The following is a 19,423-nucleotide window of genomic DNA, read 5'->3' as shown; positions in this document are numbered from 1 at the left end:
CCTCCCTCAGACCCGGTTTCTAGTCCTCCCGCTCCTCCTCCCTCAGACCCAGGAGTCCAGACCCCCATTCCCTCCTCCCTCAGACCCAGGATTCCCAGGCCCCAGCCCCTCCTCCCTCAGACCCAGGATTCCCAGGCCCCCAGTCCCTCCTTCCTCAGACCCAGCATTCCCGGGACCCAGTGCCTCTTCCCTCAGACCCAGGAGTCCAGGCCCCCAGTTCCTCCTTCCTGGTCCCAGGAGTTGAAACCTCCATCGACTCCCCCTGAACTTTGAGACTGAGGAGTCAGGTTCACCAAGTCCACCCCAGGGCTGGAAACCTGGAGTTCAGGGCCCAGACTTCGGGGTCCCGGAGCTGACGGCCCGTCTCTCCCGGCTCCGCCTGCAGACTCTAGCTCCTCCGACTACACTCGGGGGAACCTTGTCCGCCTGGGGCTGGCCGGTCTGGTCCTCATCTGCCTGGGCGCACTGGTCACTTTTGACTGGCGCAGCCAGAACCGCGCTCCTGCTGGTGTCCGCCCTTGAGCCCCAGGGGCGCTGCAACCCGAGAAGACTTCCAACCTGAGGAGTGGAGAAGGTGGGACCCTGGGCTGGACTGTCCTTTCCCGCAGCCCCGCAGCCCTGCTGGCTGAACCCCGAGGAACTGCCCTTCGACACCCCTGTGCCCTGTGCTGTGGCTTCTTTCCGGGCCTTTCCCAAGGAGTAGCTGAGTGGAAGACGCGATCAGTGGTTAAGACTTCCAAGCCAGAAGACCGAGGGTTCGAATCCCAACGCTGCCGTCTACTTACTGTGGTAGTAGTAGCAGCTACAGAGAGGTAGCAGTGAGAGGGGAAGCCAGCTGGACTTCCTGGGTCCAGTGGAGACTTGGAGAACTTTTCTGTCTTACAAGAGGATTGTAAAATGGACCAATCAGCAGGACATGGGCGGGAACAAATAAGGGAATAAAAGCTAGCCAGCAGTGGCAGCCTGCTCGGGTCCCCTTCCAGCCTGTGGATGCTGTCTTCTCTTGCTCTTCACAATAAAGTTTGCTGCTGCTCACTCTTTGGGTCCATGCCATCTTTAAGAGCTGTCACACTCACCGTGAAGGTTTGCAGCTCCATTCTTGAAGTCAGCGAGACCACAAACCCACTGGAAGGAACCAGCTCCGGACACAGCGGCAGCATTGAGAAAGCACCCTTCCCAACTCTCTCTCGCCTGGACGGTCAAATGGATGCACTGATAAAACCCATTTCATAGGATTGTTGTAGGATTCAGTGGGTAACACATATAAACATTTAAAACAGTAACTGGCCCGTAGTAAGTGCTCGATAAATGTGAGCTACCCTATTACACCGATTTCTACCAGACTCATTGCTGAAAGGAAGGTCTCACCTTTTTTCCATCAAGCATAATCAAGCACAACTTTTTTTCTTTTTTTTTTGAGACGGAGTCTCACTCTGTCCACCAGGCTGGAGTGCAGTGGCGCGATCTCGGCTCACTGCAAGCTCCGCCTCCTGGGTACACGCCATTCTCCTGCCTCAGCCTCCCTAGTAGCTGGGACTACAGGTGCCTGCCACCACACCCGGTTAATTTTTTGTATTTTTAGTAGAGACGGGGTTGCACCGTGGTCTCGATCTCCTGACCTTGTGATCCGCCCGCCTCGGCCTCCCAAAGTGCTGGGACAAAACTGTCATATTAGCTTTCAACCTAAAGCATTAGCCATATGCCCTTGTTTTTGTGCCTGGGACCATGATAACTTCCCCCACATCAATTTTTTTTTTTTTTTTTTTTTTTTTTTCGTGAAGATCTCACTCCATCAGCCAGGCTGGAATGCAGTGGCGCGATCTCGGTTCACTGCAACCTCCGCCTCCCGGGTTCAAGTGATTCTCGTGCCTCAGCCTCCTGAGTAGCTGGGATTACGGGTGTGCACCACCACGCCCAGCTAAGTTTTGTATTTTTAATAGAGATGGAGTTTAGCCATATTGGCCAGGGAGGTCTCAAACTCCTGACCTCAAGTGATCCACCGGCCTCGGCCTCCCAAAGTGCTGGGATTACAGGCCTGAGCCACTGCGCCCCTCCCCTTTGCCTTTCCTTCCCTTGACTGGGCCTTACTCTTTTGCCCAGGCTAGATTGCAGTGGCATGATCAAGGCTCACTGCTGCATCGACCTTCCAGGCTTAAGTGATCTCCCCACCTCAGCCTCCCAAGTAGCTAGAACCACAGGTGCAGGCCACCGTACCTGGCTGATTTATTATTATTATTATTATTATTATTATTTGTAGAGGTCTCTCTATGTTGGCCAGGCTGATTTCCAACTCCTGAGGTCAAATGATCCTCTTGCCTCTGCCTCCCGAAGTGTGGGTTTATAGGCATGAGCCATCCAGACTCATATCCCCTTTTCTTGACTTGTGCCCTAATTTTGGTGGAGCACACACCTTCTTCTATTTGTATTGTTTTTCAACTTCGCCTTCCCCTTTTCCCACTTTATGGAGAAGACAGTGACTTCTAATGCTCGGACAGCCCAGGAGTACCATGCTGGGCAAACTGGAACAGCGTACAGATCCTTCTGAGTTTCCATCCAAGAAAGGGAAAACCACAAATATCTACCTTGTCCGTTCTAGAGAGGAACCAAGCAACTTGTCCCGAACACAGGAAGAAAAATTAGGAAACCTTAGATCAGCAGCTGTAACTCCTCTGACCCCAACCCCTTTTTGTTTTTTGTTATTTTTGAGATGGAGTTTCCCTCTTTCTTCCAGGCTGGAGTGCAGTGGCACGATCTTGGCTCACTGCAACCTCTGCCTTCTGGGTTCAAGGATTCTCCTGCCTCAGCCTCCCCAAGCAGCTGTGATTACAGGCGCCCGCCACCATGCCTGGCTAATTTTTTGTATTTTTAGTAGAGATGGGGTTTCACCATGTGGGCCAGGCTGGTCTGGAACTCCTAATCTCAAGTGATCTGCCCGCCTCTGCCTCCCAAAGTGCTGGGACTACAGGCGTGAGCCACCGTGCTCCGCCTGAAGCAATATTCACTTCTATGTGGATGCACATTGATATATTTTATCTTTTTAAAAATGCTTGTCTTGACTCACTTCATTGATTTAATGATCTTTCCGCCTAACACACGTAAATGATTTGTGGAAGAATAAGCAGTATTTGTTGGTGTGCTCTTTTGTTTCAGAGACTAAACTAACTCAGATCTTTTTTTTTTCATTGGAGACAGAGTTTGTCCAGGTTTTTTGAGACAGGGTTTGCCTCTCGTTGCCCAGGCTGGAGTGCAATGGCACGATTTTGGCTCACCGCAACCTCTGCCTCCCGGGTTCAAGCGATTCTTCTGCCTCAGCCTCCCGGGTTCAAGCGATTCTTCTGCCTCAGCCTCCCGAGTAGCTGGGATTACAGGCATGCGCCACCATGGCCAGCTAATTTTGTATTTGTAGTAGAGACGGGGTTTCTCCATGTTGATCAGGCTGGTCTCAAACTCCTGACCTCAGGCGATCCACCCACCTTGGCCTCCCAAAGTGCTAGGATTACAGGTGTGAGCCACTGTGCCCAGCCCTAACTCACATCTTATATAAAGATTAGGAAATTCATTAGGCTGGTGCAAAAGTAATTGTGGTGGAACTTAGTCGCATGGCCAGGTCTAGCCACAAAAGTGGCTGATGGAAATGTGGTCTCTAGCCTGTGCCCGTCTAAAAATGAGGGTGGGAGGGGGTGGGGTAGGTGCACTGGCTCACTCTTACAATCCCAGCACTTTGGGAGGCTGAGGCAGGAGGATAGCTTGAGGCCAGGAGTTTGAGACTCCCTTCTCTATTAAAAACAAAAATAGGCCTCCTGTAATCCCAGCACTTTGGGAGGCCGAGGTGGACGGATCACGAGGTCGGGAGATCGAGACCATCCTGGCTAACACAGTGAAACCCCATCTCTACTAAAAATACAAAAAATTTAGCCGGGCGTAGCGGCGGGTGCCTGTAGTCCCAGCTACTCCGGAGGCTGAGGCAGGAGAATGGCGTGAACCCGGGAGGCGGAGCTTGCAGTGAGCCGAGATCGCGCCACTGCACTCCAGCCTGGGGGCAGAGTGAGACTCCGTCTCCCCGCCGCTACGCCCGGCTAAATTTAGGCCAGGCCCGGGGGGCAATGCCTTAAACCCCCACAACTTGGTGGTGGAAGTGTGGTCTCTAGCCTGTGGTCAGGAGTTTGAGACCAGCCTGATCAACATGGAGAAACCCCGTCTCTACTACACATACAAACCCAGCTGGTCGGGAGGCCGAGGCAGAAGAATCGCTTGAACCCGGGAGGCTGAGGCAGAAGAATCGCTTGAACCCGGGAGGCAGAGGTTGCGGTGAGCCAAAATCGTGCCATTGCACTCCAGCCTGGGGAAAGAGTGAGACTCCGTCTCAAAAAAAAAAAAAAAAAAAAAAAATAGGCCAGGCCCGGTGGCTCATGCCTATAATCCCAGCACTTTGGGAGGCCAAGGCAGGCAGATCACCTGAGGTCAGGAGTTGGAGACCAGCCTGGCCAATATAGTGAGACCCCGACTCTACTAAAAATGCAAAAATTTGCTGGGCATAGTAGTGGGTGCCTGTAATCCCAGCTACTCGGGAGGCTAAGGCAGGAGAATCGCTTCAACCCAGGAGGCAGAGGTTGCAGTGAGCTGATATTGCGCCACTGCACTCCAGCCTGGGCGACAGAGTGAGACTCTGTCTAAAAAAAACCCAAAAAGAAACTTTTAATGATTTTTCTTCTTTCCAGGGGAAAATATGGAAGTAAAATGTTCAGTTTGAACAGGACCCATCTGAAGATCGTGCGTCCTCTGCTGATTTTAAATAGCCATGGAAAGTTAATGCCACCACAAGGGGGCAGCCCTGCCCTGGCACTCTGGAAACCTGGTACTTATCCACGCAATCAGAGGCTTGAACCACAGCTAAGCTGAGTCTTAGCGGGACCTCTTCTGATCCTCCGGGCACACAAGAGGATTGGGGGCTGGGGAGGAGCTGCTTCAAGGGCACCTCCCTTTTACCTCCCGTGATATCGTGATATAGTAAGAAATATGCATTTGGTCTTCAGCTCTGGTTCCAAAGACACCGTTCTCACCCCATCACTCTGGAATTTCCAAAAACCCTTGGTGAGAAGGGTGTCTTTTGTTATTTATAAGGAGCCTCTTTTCTCCCTTCCTTCCCTCCTTCCTTCCTTCCTCCTTTCCTTTCTTTTCTTTTCTTTTTTTTTTTTTTTTTTTGAGATGGAGTCTTGCTATCACCCAGGCTGGAGTGCAGTGACCGGATCTCAGCTCACCCACCGCAAGCTCCGCCTCCCGGGTTTACGCCATTCTCCTGCCTCAGCCTCCCGAGTAGCTGGGACTACAGGCGCCCGCCACCTCGCCCGGCTAGTTTTTTGTATTTTTAGTAGAGACGGGGTTTCACCGTGTTAGCCAGGATGGTCTCGATCTCCTGACCTCGTGATCTGCCCGTCTCGGCCTCCCAAAGTGCTGGGATTACAGGCTTGAGCCACCGCGCCCGGCCTCCTTTCCTTTCTTTTCTTTCTTTCCTTCCTTCCTTCCTCTCTCTTTCTTTCTCTCTTTCTTCTTTCTTTCTTTTCTTTCTTTCTCTTTCTTTCTATCTCTCTTTTCTTCTTTCTCTCACTATTCCCTTTCTCTCCCTTCCCCTCCCCTCCCCCTCCCTTTCCTTTCCTTTCTTTTCCTTCCCTTCCCTTCCTTTCCTTCTTTCCTCTAATCCCAGCACTTTGGGAGGCCAAGGTGGGCGGATCACTTGAGGTCAGGAGTTTCAGACCATCCTGGCCAACATGGCGAAACCTCGTCTCTACTAAAAATACAAAAATTAGTCAGGCATGGTGGCGGGCATCTGTAGTTCCAGCTACTCTGGAGGCTGAGGCAGGAGAATCGCTTGAACTAGGAGGCAGAGGTTGCGGTGAACCGAGATTGCACCACTGCACTCCAGCCTGGGCTACAGAGTGAGACTCCATCTCAAGGAAAAATAAAAATAAAAAATAAAATAAAATAAAATAAAATAAAAATCTCCCAAAGAGACAAGTCAGATTAGCCTAAACCCAGGAATAACTACAGGCAGCTTGAGGGTCAAAGGCAAGGTAGGGGCTGGCCAGATCCCATCTCCTTCACTGCCATTGTTTTCTCACTCTCATAGTTTTTACAAAGGAGGTTTCAATTGCATGGTTGTCAGCTAACATCCTATTCATCCATTTCTTGCTTTCTACCAGTAAAATTGAACTTTATAGGCCTGCTTTGTGCTTTTAAGGCTAACTAGCAAAATTCCAGAGTTTAGCCTTAAAAATTATTTATAATTGGCCAGGTGCAGTGGCTCACGCCTGTAATCCCAGCACTTTGGGAGGCTGAGGCGGGCAGATCATGAGGTCAGGAGATCAAGACCATCCTGGCTAACACAGTGAAACCCCATCTCTACCAAAAATACAAACAAACAAACAAAAAAATCCACAGATAGTGGCACACATCTGTAGTCCCAGCTACTCAGGAGGCTGAGGCAGGAGAATCACTTGAACCCGGGAGGCGGAGGTTGCACTGAGCTGAGATTTTGCTGTTGCACTCCAGCCTGGGTGACAGAGGGAGACTCCATCTAAAAAAAAAAAAATTATTTATAATTAATGAAAAGAAGTTTAAGAAATGGATTAAGAAGATCTCTTCTTTGCAGCTGTAGGGGAGGAAAGGGAGCTAGAGAGACAGAGGATTGAGAGAGGAGAAAAAGATATTCCGTGCCGTAAAACTAATTCAAGAATGTAGTTTAGGCCAGGCATGGTGGTTCACTCCTGTAATCCCAGAATTTTGGGAGGCCGAAGCAGGCGGATCACTTGAGCCCAGAAGTTTGAGACCAGCCTGGCCAACATGGTGAAATGTTGTCTCTACTAAAAATACAAAAATTAGCCAGGCATGGTGGCACAACCCCGTAATTCCAGGTACTTGAGGGGGCTGGGGCAGGAGAATCACTTGAACCCAGGAGGCAGAGGTTGCAGTGAGTCGAGATCACACCACTGCACTCCAGCCTGGGTGACAGAGTGAGATCGTCTTAAAAAAAAAAAAAAAACAGAGGGGCTGGGGGAGGGATAGCATTAGAAGAAATACCTAATGTAAATGATAAGTTGATGGGTGCAGCAAACCAGCATGGCACATGTATCAAACCTGCATGTTGTACACATGTACACTAGAACTTAAAGTAAAATAAACAAACAAAACAGAATGTGGTTTGATAAGGTCATAAACTGAGAATATTCAAAAGGCTCTAAATGTGTTTTATAGTCTTGTGTAGTATGGAGATCTATGGATATTTATTACAGCAGCCAGTGTTCCATTCTCTGGTTGCATAAATCTGTCCTTTGAAGTGTAATTTGCACAAAATAACCTTGTAGGAGTCCGAAGACATTAGAAATTATTGCCAGTATTGCAATCATTATTATGAAGGAGAAACGTTGGTGCCATTTGGTGGTCTTACTTAATATTTTGTTGCCCTAGTAACAATCTTATGATTGACATCTGAATTTCCAAGCAGAATAAATGCTTGTAAAACCGATTCTGTTAAATGAGAAGCTTACAAAAATTAACTGGGCATGTTGGAGGGCACCTGTAATCCCAGCAACTCGGGAGGCTGAGACAGGAGAAGTACTTGAACCCGGGGGGTGGAGGTTGCAGCGAGCTGAGATTATGCCACTTCACTCCAGCCTGGGCGAAAGAGTGGAACTCCATCTCAAAAAAAGAAAAAAAAAGTGGTGATGAAGGCCTGGCGCGGTGGCTCACACGTGTAATCCCAGCAGTTGGGGAGGCCGAGGCAGGTGGATCACTTGAGGTCAGGAATTCGAGACCAGCCCGGCCAACTTGGTGAAACGTCATCTTAACTAAAAATACAAACAGCCGGGTGTGGTGGCATGTGCCTGTAATCCCAGCTCCTTGGGAGGCTGAGGCAGGAGAATCACTTGAACCCAGGAAGCTGAAGCTGCAATGAACCGAGATTGCGCCACTGGACTCCAGTCCAGGTGACAGAACCAGACTCCATCTCAAAAAAAAAAAGAGTGAAGTGCTTTCATCTCTTCAATACGAACCCTTCAGGGCCAAGTCTGAAGCATTTTCAGGGTTACCTGTTTGATGCCTGAAATCTGCCTGAGACAGAGGAGCATTTCCTGTGAGTCAAATACTCAAACGCTGGTATGTGTAAGGAGCATGTTGCAATCAGCAACATCAACACGTTTCCTGAATGTGGATATGGGAGGGGAACTGAAAGGCTAGGACAAGGCTGTTACTGCTTCCACTCCAGGGTGGGAGAGAGCCAGCTCTTCTCCCGTCTGTGGACTGCAGAACCCAAGACAGACCCTGGGAGGGCTGAGAAGTCGTCATGATCTCTAAGCTGCTTTCCCTCCTCTGTTTCAGTAAGTCTCACAGGGCTATCCACTGGGACTGCAGGAAATCATGGAACTGGTGGGATAGTTGGGCTGAGGATGGAAAAAAATAACATCAACTTTGGCTTACTGAGAACACGGGAGGAGTGAGATGTCCTGCTAAGTGCACTGCAGATATTCCCTGGAAATAAGTGCTCTGCAAGCTTTAACTCCTCTGGTTTCTTTTTTTTTTTTTTTTTTTTTTGAGACGGAGTCTCGCTCTGTCGCCCAGGCTGGAGTGCAGTGGCCAGATCTCAGCTCACTGCAAGCTCCGCCTCCCGGGTTTACGCCATTCTCCTGCCTCAGCCTCCCGAGTAGCTGGGACTACAGACGCCCGCCACCTCGCCTGGCTAGCTTTTTGTATTTTTTAGTAGAGACGGGGTTTCACCATGTTAGCCAGGATGGTCTTGATCTCCTGACCTCGTGATCCGCCCGTCTCGGCCTCCCAAAGTGCTGGGATTACAGGCTTGAGCCACCGCGCCCGGCCAAGTCCTCTGGTTTCAACTTCGTGAGTTTTGCTGAATGCCTCCACCACCTGGCTTCACTGGCTCACCCCTTTTCTCAGGATCAACTCTGACGTTTTGTGTGTAAGTAAAAGTATTCAGAATAGAAATCTTATCTTTTTTTTTTTTTTTTTGAGACAGGGTTTCACTCTTGTTGCCCAGGCTGGAGTGCAATGGTGTGATCTCGACTCACTGCAACCCCCACCTCCCGGGTTCAAGAGATTCTCCTGCTTCAGCCTCCTGAGTAACTGGATTAAAGGGGTGCGCCACCATGCCTGGTTAATTTTTGCATTTTCAGTAGAGATGGGGTTTCACCATGTTGTCCAGTCTGGTCTCGAACTCCTGACCTCAGGTGATCTGCCAGCCTCAGCCTCCCAAAGTACTGGGATTACAGGCTTGAGCCACTGTGCCCGGCCCAGAAACCTTAACACCATAAATAAAATTTAGTGCCAAATAGATAACTATAAAGTACATTGAGGCTATTGTGTAACCATCACCACTATCCACATTAAAACCTTTTTATTTTCTTTCTTTCTTTCTTTCTTTCTCTTTCTTTCTTTCTTTCTTTTTTCTTTTTCTTTCTTTCTCTTTCTGTCTCCTTCCTCTCTCTTTCTTTCTTTTTCTCTTTCTCTTTTCTTCCTTCCTCTCTCTTTTTCCCTCCCTCCCTCCCTCTCTTTCTTTCTTTCTCTCCTTCCTTCCTTCCTTCCTTTCTTCCTTCCTTCTTCCTTCCTTCCTTCCCTTTCCTTTTCTTGAGACAAAGTCTCACTCTGTCACCCAGGCTAGAATGCAGTGGCATGACCACAGCTCACTGCAGCCTTCACCCCCGGGGCTCAGGCAATCCTCCTGCCTCAGCCCCCGCTAAGTGGGTGGGGTTATAGGCACATGCTACCATGCCTGGCTAAGTTTGATATTTTTTTCTTTGTAGAGACAGGGTCTTGCTATGTTGCCCAGGCTAGACTCAAACTCCTGGGCTTAAGTGATCCACCTGCCTCTGCCTCTCGAAGTACTGGGATTACAGGTCCCCCATGCCCCACCAAAACATTTTTCTTCACCCACTATTAGTTACAATTCTCCAGACAGACAGAACCGATACAACATGCATCTCTGTATCCATATGTGATAGATACAGATATATAAATGCAGATACAGATCTAGATCTGAAATGAGATTTGTTCTAAGGAATTGGCTCACACAGTTACAGAGGTTGAAAACGGAGACTCTGCCGTCTATAAGCAGGAGACCCAGGAAAGCCAGTGGTTATAAATTCCAGTTCGAGGGCAGAAGACCAATGACTCAGCTCAGACAATTAGGCAGAGATAAACAATTCAACCTTCTTCTATCTTTAAAAAAACATTTTTTTTTTTTTGAGACAGGATCTTGCTCTGTTGCCCAGGCTGGGAGTGCAGTGGCATGATCTCAGCTCACTGCAGCGTCCATCTTCCTGGCTCAAGTAGTTGTCCCACCTCAGCCTCCTAAATAGCTGGGGCTACAGGTGTCCACCACTACACCCAGCTAATGTAAATTTTTTTTGTAAACAAACAAAACAATATGGAGTTTCACTCTTGTTACCCAGGCTGGAGTGCAATGGCACGATCTCGGCTCACTGCAGCCTCCACCTCCTGGGTTCAAGCGATTCTCCTGCCTCAGCCTCCTGGGTAGCTGGGATTACAGGTGCCCGCCACACACCCCGCTGATTTTTTGTACTTTTTAATAGAGACCTGGCCATCATGTTGGCCAGGCTGGTCTCGGGCTTCCGACCTCAAGTGATCTGCCCGCCTCGGCCAGCCCAAGTGCTGGGATTACAGGCATAAGCCACCGTGCCCAGCGCCAGCTGACTTTGAATATCTGTGTTGCAGCCTTGAGAAATGTTTGCCCAGGCTCACTCAGAGCAGTGGTCCTCCACCTTGGCTGCATTCTCGTATTAGAACTCTGAAAAGGAATGACACCGGAGCCCTGTTACAAGCCATTCTGACTCAGTGCTTCAGTGCTTGGTTCTGTGAACTGAGCTTTTACCAGCTCTCCAGAGGAGCCCAGGGCATAGCCAAGATTAACAACAACAGATTTCAGGCTGGGTGTCCTGGCTCACGCCTATAATCCTAGCACTTTGGGAGGCTGAGGTGGATGGGTCACCTGAGGTCTGGAGTTTTTTTTTTTTTTTTTGAAACGAAGTCCTACTCTGTCGCTCAGGCTAGAGTGCAGTGGTACAATCTCGGCGCACTGTAGCCTCTGCCTCTTGGGTTCAAGCGATTCTCCTGCCTCAGCCTCCCGAGTAGCTGGGACTATAGGCGTGCACTGCCACGCCCGGGTGAATTTTTGTATTTTTAATAGAGATGGGGTTCCGCCATGTTGGCCAGGCTGGCCTCGAACTCCTGACCTGGGGTGACCCGCCCACCTGGGCCTCCCAAAGTGCTGGGATTACAGGCGTGAGCCACCATGCCTGGCATGGTCAAGAGTTCTTAACCAGCCTGGCCCTGTCTCTATCAAAAAAAAATAAAAAATAAAAAGAAAGAAGAATAAATGCAGCTGTGTGTGGAACAGGGATGAATGTATGCTTTCCCCTTTCTGGAATGACCATTTGGATGTTTTGAGGCTTGTTACAGGACACCAAACAATAAATTTTGTCCCATTTGGAGTCATGAAGGGATGAAAAGAGATCATGAGCCTGGGCAACATAGGGAGACTCTGTCTCTGCAAAAGACTAAAAAATCAGCCAGGTGTAGTGGTGCACACCTGTGATCCCAGCTACTCGGGAGGCTGAGGTGGGAGGATCACTTGAGCCCGGGAGGCTACAGTGAGCCATGATGGAGCCACTACACTCCAACCTGGGCAACAGAGAGAGACCCTGTCTCAAAACACAATAATAAAATAAAAAATTTAGAAATACAAAGAAGAAGCTGGGCGCAAGGCTCATGCCTGTAGTCCCGGCACTTTGGGAGGCCGAAGTGGATGGATCACCTGAGGTCAGGAGTTTGAGACCAGCCTGGCCAACATGGTGAAACCCTGTCTCTACTAATAACACAAAACTCGGCCGGGCGTGGTGACACATGCCTGTGATCCCAGCTGTTTGGGAGGCTGAGGCAGGAGAATCACTTGAATCGGAGAGGTGGAGGTTGCAGTGAGCCAAGATTGCGTCACTCTACTCCAGCATGGACGACAGAGCGAGACTCTGTCTTGGGGGAAAAAAGAAAAGAAAGTAAGTAAGAAATGGTAAGAATGAGTGCCGTATTGAAACAGAAGATGAGAATAGAAGGATATGTGGATTATGTGGAACCAGGAAAGGCCTGGAACAGGGGGAGGTGAGAGCCACACAGGACAGTCAAGGAGAATCTCTGGGAAACGACGGGGGAGCTGGAAGTCAAGCGGAAGCCACAGTCCAGTGTGGGGAGAATGAAAACTCCTGAATGCGTGACCTCCAAGGGTCTGCATTCAGCAGGAGACTCTGGGACCTGTCTCCAGGGGTCAGGGTAGGGGGTGACGTGGCTCCAGGCAGGGGCTTCTGTCTCACGGAGAATTGTCTTTCAGGACTGTGCATGGGCCAAGGAGACACAAGGGGAGATGGTGAGTGTTTCTTCAATCACACCTTCCTTGGCCCGTCGTCCCAAATTCCCTCCCATTCCCTTCGTGGTGGTGCAATCTCAGCTTACAGCAAGCTCCGCCTCCCAGGTTCACGCCATTCTCCTCCCAAGTAGCTGGGACTACAGGTGCCTGCCACCACGCCCAGCTAATTTTTGTATTTGTAGTAGATACGGAGTTTCACCATGTTGGCCAGGATGGTCTCGATCTTACGACCTCGTGATCTTCCCGCCTCGGCCTCCCAAAGTGTTGGGATTACAGGCGTGAGCCACCGCGCCCGGCCCTTTTCCCTTCTTTTTTTTTTTTTTTGAGACGGAGTCTCGCTCTGTCTCCCGGGCTGGAGTGCAGTGGCCGGATCTCAGCTCACTGCAAGCTCCGCCTCCCGGGTTTACACCATTCTCCCGCCTCAGCCTCCGGAGTAGCTGGGACTACAGGCGCCCGCCACCTCGCCCGGCTAGTTTTTTGTATTTTTTAGTAGAGATGGGGTTTCACAGTGTTAGCCAGGATGGTCTCGATCTCCTGACCTCGTGATCCGCCCGTCTCGGCCTCCCAAAGTGCTGGGATTACAGGCTTGAGCCACCGCGCCCGGCCTTCCCTTCTTAAAATAGGCTTTCTGGTTGGGTGCAGGAAATAATAATAATAATAAATAATAATAAATTCTAAAAAGGGCTTTCTGAGAGCAGGGAAGGGCGTCAGGCCCAGCACTGGGCTCTGCTTCCTTCCAGGGTCACTGCCCAAGCCGTCCCTCAGTGCCTGGCCCAGCTCGGTGGTCCCTGCCGACAGCAATGTGACGCTGCGATGTTGGACGCCTACCAGAGGTGTAAGCTTTGTTCTCAGGAAGGGAGGAATTATTCTGGAGTCTCCGAAGCCCCTTGATTCGACAGAGGGCCCGGCCGAATTTCACCTCAATAATCTAAAAATCAGAAATGCTGGAGAGTACACCTGCGAATACTACAGAAAAGCGTCCCCCCACATCCCTTCACAGCGCAGTGATGTCCTTCTGCTGTTGGTGACAGGTGTGGACAGGGTGCCTGCCGATGACATACGGGGGACAGGGGATGAGGGAGGAAGCAGAGGATCAGAGGGAGAAAAGGGGTCCCAACTTCAGAGTAGCTGGGGGTGGTGGGAGAGGAGAGAGACGGGAATGAAATTGCATACCTTGGTTTTATACTCTGTCACCCAGGCCGGAGTGCAGTGGTGCCATCTTGACTCACTGCAACTTCCGCCTCCTGGGCTCAAGTGATTCTCCTGTGTCAGCCTCCTCAGTGGCTGGGATTACAGGTGTGTGCCACCACGCCCGGCTAATTCTTGTATTTTCAGTAGAGACAGGCTTTCGCCATGTTGGCCAGGCTGGTCTCAAACTCCTGACCTCAGTGCTGGGATTACAGGTGTGAGCCACCACGCCCGGCCTTATACAGGTCTTGCAGGAGGGAGAATCTCTGTCCTGGGGTCGGAGTAGAAAGTGGAGGAAGGTGGAAGGGATCAGGAATCTCTGATTTCCCACACTCCGTGAGAGCCTCCGGCCAGGAGAACAGGGGTGAGTAGAGGATTCCAGACTTCTCCCCAGGACCTCAGAGCCTGACTTCTCTTACAGGACATTTACCTAAACCTTTCCTCCAAACCTACCAAAGGGGTACGGTGACCGCAGGTGGAAGGGTGACTCTGCAGTGCCGGCGGCCAGACCAACTGTTTCTGCCTATCATGTTTGCTCTACTGAAGGCTGGGACGTCATCTCCCATCCAGCTGCGGAGTCCAGCGGGGAAGGAGACAGACTTCTCCCTGGAGGACGTGACAGCCAGCGACGCTGGGAACTACAGCTGCATGTACTACCAGACAAAGACTCCCTTCTGGGCCTCAGAACGCAGTGATTGGCTTGAGATAGTGGTGACAGGTAAGGATGTGTATGATTTTGAAGAACTGTATGTGTTGTTGTTTTTTTTTTTTTTTTTGAGAAGGAGTCTCGCTCTGTCGCCCGGGCTGGAGTGCAGTGGCCGGATCTCAGCTCACTGCAAGCTCCGCCTCCTGGGTTTACGCCATTCTCCTGCCTCAGCCTCCCCAGTAGCTGGGACTACAGGCGCCCGCCACCACGCCCGGCTAGTTTTTTGTATTTTTTAGTAGAGACGGGGTTTCACCGTGTGAGCCAGGATGGTCTCGATCTCCTGACCTCGTGATCCGCCCATCTCGGCCTCCCAAAGTGCTGGGATTACAGGCTTGAGCCACCGTGCCCGGCCGTATGTGTTGTTTTTAATCAGAGGTTGTTTTGTTCTTCTGTGAATCTCATTTCTTCATTACTTGCTATATCATCGCTTTTTAAAAAATCTTCCCTTTCTGGCCGGGCGCGGTGGCTCATGCCTGTAATCCCGGTGCTTTGGGAGGCCGAGGCAGGCGGATCACCTGAGGTCAAGAATTCGAGACCAGCCTGGCTAACATGGTGAAACCCCGTCTCTACTAAAAATAAAAAATTAGCCAGGTATGGCGGGATGAACCTGTAGACCCAGCTCCTTTGGAGGCTGAAGCAGGAGAATTGCTTGAACATGGGAGGCGGAGGTTGCGGTGAGCCAAGATCACGCCACTGCACTCCAACCTGGGTGATAGAGTGACGCTCTGTCTCAAAAAAAAAAAAAAAAATCTTCCCTTTTACAATTTCTACTCCTTTGCCTTTTTTTTTTTTTTGAAATGGAGTCTCACTCTGTTGCCAGGATAGAGTGGTGCAATGGTGCGATCTCGACTCACTGCCACCTCCACCTCCTGGTTCAAGTGATTTTCCTACCTCAAGCTCTCGAATAGCTAGGATTACAGGCCTGCACCACCCATCTGGCTTATTTTTCTATTTTTAGTGGAGATGAAGGTTTTGCCATGTTGACCAGGCTGGTCTTGAACTGCTGACATCATGATCTACCCACCTCGGCCTCCCAAAGTGCTGGGATTACAGGCGTGAGCCAGCGTGCCCAGCCCTCCTTTGCCTTTTTGTTGTACTACATCCTTGGATAATTTCTAGGCTGTTTTTGAAAATTATGAATCCACCAGCACCAGATTCCTTCTACCATTCTTTGCATCTCTTAGCGTTTTGGTTTTTTGCTTTGTTTCGTTTAGTTTTTGAGACAGAGTCTCGCTCTGTCACCCAGGCTGGAGTGCAGTGGTGCGATCTCAGCCCACTGCAACCTCTGCCTCCCGAGTTTAAGCAATTCTCCTGCCTCAGCCTCCTGAGTAGCTGGGATTACCACGCCCGGCTAATTTTTGTATTTTTAGTAGAGATGGGGTTCTCACCACGTTGACCAGGCTGGTCTCGAAGCCCTGGCCTCAGGTGATCCGCTCACCTTGGCCTCCCAAAGTGCTGGGATTGCAGATGTGAACCACTCTGCCTGGCGTGTTTTTTTTTTTTTTTTCTTGGTGTTAATGATTTCACTCTCAGTAATTTCTTTCTCAGTCATGCGTGGTGGCTCAGGCCTGTAATCTCAGCACTTTGGAAGGCTGAGGCTGGAGAATTGCTTGAGCCCAGGAGTTTGAGACCAGCCTGGGCAACATAGTGAGACCCAGTTTCAAATTTAAAAAATTATCTCATCCTCAGAACATGGTGTTTGCACAGCCTCCTGCTTCTGTGTCGTGGATGCAATGTCTACCCATGTCTTTTAACACTGACTGCTAGAATTCTTCTGAAAGTATCTTGTTTCCTGCCAGAGTTCTGCCTTACTGGGTGCTAGCACTCTGCTTCCTCAACTCTGTAAATTATTTTTCATCTGTTGTAACTGTTGTAACGAGTTCCTCTTGCTGGCTGCCTGGATGAAGCCCATTCATCAGGACAGAGGAATTGCAAGAAGGAGTTCAACACACATTGAGTCAGGTAAGCAGGAGACCAGAGTTGTTTTTTTGTGTTTTTTTTTTGAGATGGAGTCTTACTCTGTCGCCCAGGCTGGAGTGCTGTGGCGTGATCTCGGCTCACTGAAACCTCTGCCTCCCAGGTTCAAGCGATTCTTCTGCCTCAGCCTCCCGAGTAGCTGGGACTACACACGCGCCACCATGCCCAGCTAATTTTTATGTTTTTAGTAGAGATGGGGTTTTACCATATTGGCCAGGCTGATCTCCGACTCCTGACCTCGTGATCTGCCCACCTCGGCCTCCCAAAGTGCTGGGATTACAGGCGTGAGCCACCGCGCCTGGCCAAGCAGAGTTTTATTATTACTCAAATCAGCCTCCCTGAAAATCTGCAGGCTAGGGTTTTGTTTGTTTTTCTTTGAGATGGAGTCTCACTCTATCGCCCAAGCTGGAGTGTAGTGGCACAATCTGGGCTCACTGCAGCCTCCACCCCCCCAACCCCAGGCCCAGGTCAAGCGATTCTTCTGCCTCAGCCTCCAGAGTAGCTGGGATTACAGGCACCCGCCACCACACCTGGCTAATTTTTTTGTATTTTTAGTAGACATGGGGTTTTGCCATGTTGCCCAGGCTGCTCTCAAACTCCTGGCCTCAAGCAATCCTCCCACTTCAGCCTGCCACAGTGCTGGGATTACAGGTGTGAGCCACTGTGCCCGGCCTCAACTCAAACTTTCTCAAGTGCTCTGCCTGCACAGCAGTGTGTGCTGCAAGGATGCTGATCCAGCCACAGAATTCGGGGCTCTGTGGAGCGTCTTCCGTCTCATGTGCTGCTCCTAAGACTATTCCTTAATATAAGGATGGGGAAGGAGAAAAGGCAATGTGGGAAGGTGGAAATGGGATAAAGAGCAAATACACGAAGGAGCTAAGGTGGAGTGAATGTCAAGGAAGGAACATAAAGGAACTCCCACTACAACTCATTAGCATTCCATGTTTTGGCCAGGTGCGGTGGCTCATGCCTGTCATCCCAGCACTTTGGGAGGCCGAGGCAGGCGAATCACTTGAAGCCAGGAGTTTGAAACCAGTTTGGCCAACATGGCGAAAACCCATCTCTACTAAAAATACCAAAATTAGCCAGGCGTGGTGACAGATGCCTGTAATCCCAGCTATTCGGGAGGCTGAGGCAGGAGAATCACTTCAACCCGGGAGGTGGAGGTTGCAGTGAGCCAAGATTGTGCCACTGCACTCCAGCCTGAGCAACAGAGTGAGACTTGGTCTCAAAAACAACAATAACAAAGATTCCATCTTTTGTTTTCAGGTATTAAAATTTTAAAGAGTTCAATTATGGCCGGGCATGGTGGCTCACGCACTTTGGGAGGCCAGGGCGGGCAGATCACCTGAGGTCAGGAGTTCGAGACCAGCCCGACCAACATGGAGAAACCACCCCCCCCTACTAAAAAATACAGAAATTAGCTGGGCATGGTGGCTCATGCCTGTAATCCCAGCTACTCAGGAGGTTGAGGCAGGAGAATCACTTGAACCCGCGAGGCAGAGGTTGCAGTGAGCTGAGATTGTGCCACTGCACTCTAGTCTGGGCAACAAGAGCAAAACTCCATCTCAAGAAAAAAAAAAGTTCAATTAAAACTTTACAGTACAGTGGACGACTGGCTAGGAAACATTAAGTGGGTGGCCAGGTGTGGTGGCTCACACCTGTAATCCCAGCACTTTGGGAGACTGAGGTGGGCGGGTCACCTGAGGTTGGGAGTTCGAGACCAGCCTGATCAACATGGCAAAACCCTGTCTCTACTAAAAATATAAAATTAGCTGGGCTTGGTGGCACATGCCTGTAATCCCAGCTGCTTAGGAGGCTGAGGCAGGAGAATTGCTTGAATCCGGGAGGCAGAGGTTGCGGTGAGCCGAGATGGCACCATTGCACTCCAGCCTGGGCAACAAGAGCAAAACTCCGTTTCAAAAAAACCCCAAAACCAAAAACATTCAGTGGGTGATGACAGTCAGATTTGACGGGGCCATTTGAGAAGGAGGGATACCCTCTGAGGGTCAGTGCTGAATCCCTTCTCTCTTTCAGTTCCCCCAGGTACCACGTCAAGCAACTATACCTTGGGTAACTTCATACGACTGGGTCTGGCTGCCATAATTTTGGTTATCTTGGGAGCTTTCCTGGTGGAGGCCTGGCACAGCTGAAAGGTGTCTCCGGGTGGATCTGTCAGAGGCCTTCAAACCAGAGTGACTCCATCTTGAACCGGGGCTGGGTAAACTGAGGCTGCAACCTGCTGGACGGCATTCTCAGGCGGTTAAGGCTTTCCAAGTCACAGGATGAGACTTGGAAATTTTCCAGGTCACTATATACAGGTCACAAAGACCCCGCTGATAAAAAAAAAAAAAAGAGATGCAATAAAGAAGCCAGCCAAAACCAAGATGGCAACAATAGTGACTTCTGGTTGTCCTCACTGCATATTATTTGCTAATTATAATGCATTTGCATGCTAAAAGACACTCCCACCACCACCAAGGCAGCTTACAGATGCCATGGCAACTTCCAGAAGCTAAAAGGGGGAGGAACTCTCGGTTCCAGGGAAATCCCCTCCCCTTTCCTGGAAAACTCATGAACAGTCCACCCCTTGTTTAGCATATGATCGAGAAATAACCACAAAAATAGCCAACCGACAGCCCTCAGGACTGCTCTGCCTATGGAGCAGCCATAGTCCTTGACTTTCTTAATAAACTTGCTTTCACTTTACTCCGTGGACTCGCCCTGAGTTCTTTCTTGTCTGAGATCCGAGAACCCTTTCTTGAGGTCTGGACTGGGACCCCTTTCCAATAACAGATCCAAGTAAAAACACACAGTCCCTCTGTCTTTCATGGGCTGCTGTAGAGATAGGGAATTCTCTTCAGCTCCAGATGTATTGAGATCTAGTCGACAAATAAAAATGGAAATATATTTGTGTACAACGTGATGTTTTGATATATTCCATTTTTATTTGTCAATTATACCCCCATAAACCTACAAGTGGGGGAACCCTCCTACTAAGTAATTTATTGTGTGCCAAGGAAGAAATTTCGGGGGGAGGGATTGCATTGGGGAGTTATACATGATATAAATGATGAATTGATGGGTGCTGACGAGTTGATGGGTGCAGCACA

The 19,423-nt window shown here is 49.9% G+C and overlaps 1 protein-coding gene across 1 annotated transcript; it reads left to right on the top strand.

Annotated features, from left to right (window-relative positions):
* The first annotated feature begins 8,175 nt into the window (after positions 1–8,175).
* On the top strand, positions 8,176–18,621 carry TARM1 (T cell-interacting, activating receptor on myeloid cells 1). Its single transcript, XM_023197722.1, has 5 exons — positions 8,176–8,369; positions 12,404–12,439; positions 13,180–13,470; positions 14,049–14,345; positions 18,348–18,621. The coding sequence occupies exons 1-5, from the start codon at positions 8,336–8,338 to the stop codon at positions 18,461–18,463; spliced, it is 774 nt and encodes a 257-aa protein (XP_023053490.1). The 5' UTR covers positions 8,176–8,335; the 3' UTR covers positions 18,464–18,621.
* The last annotated feature ends 802 nt before the right edge of the window (positions 18,622–19,423 follow it).

This window comes from Piliocolobus tephrosceles, chromosome 21, assembly GCF_002776525.5.
Source record: "Piliocolobus tephrosceles isolate RC106 chromosome 21, ASM277652v3, whole genome shotgun sequence".
Taxonomy (NCBI): Eukaryota; Metazoa; Chordata; class Mammalia; order Primates; family Cercopithecidae; genus Piliocolobus; species Piliocolobus tephrosceles.
This window is presented reverse-complemented; position numbering and strand designations above follow the sequence as displayed.

Coding starts and splice junctions, on each gene's coding strand:
- TARM1 (XM_023197722.1), top strand. CDS start 8,336: ATGATCTCTAAGCTGCTTTCCCTCCTCTGTTTCA. Junction 8,370..12,403: donor GCTTTCCCTCCTCTGTTTCA/GTAAGTCTCACA, acceptor ATTGTCTTTCAG/GACTGTGCATGGGCCAAGGA. Junction 12,440..13,179: donor AGGAGACACAAGGGGAGATG/GTGAGTGTTTCT, acceptor GCTTCCTTCCAG/GGTCACTGCCCAAGCCGTCC.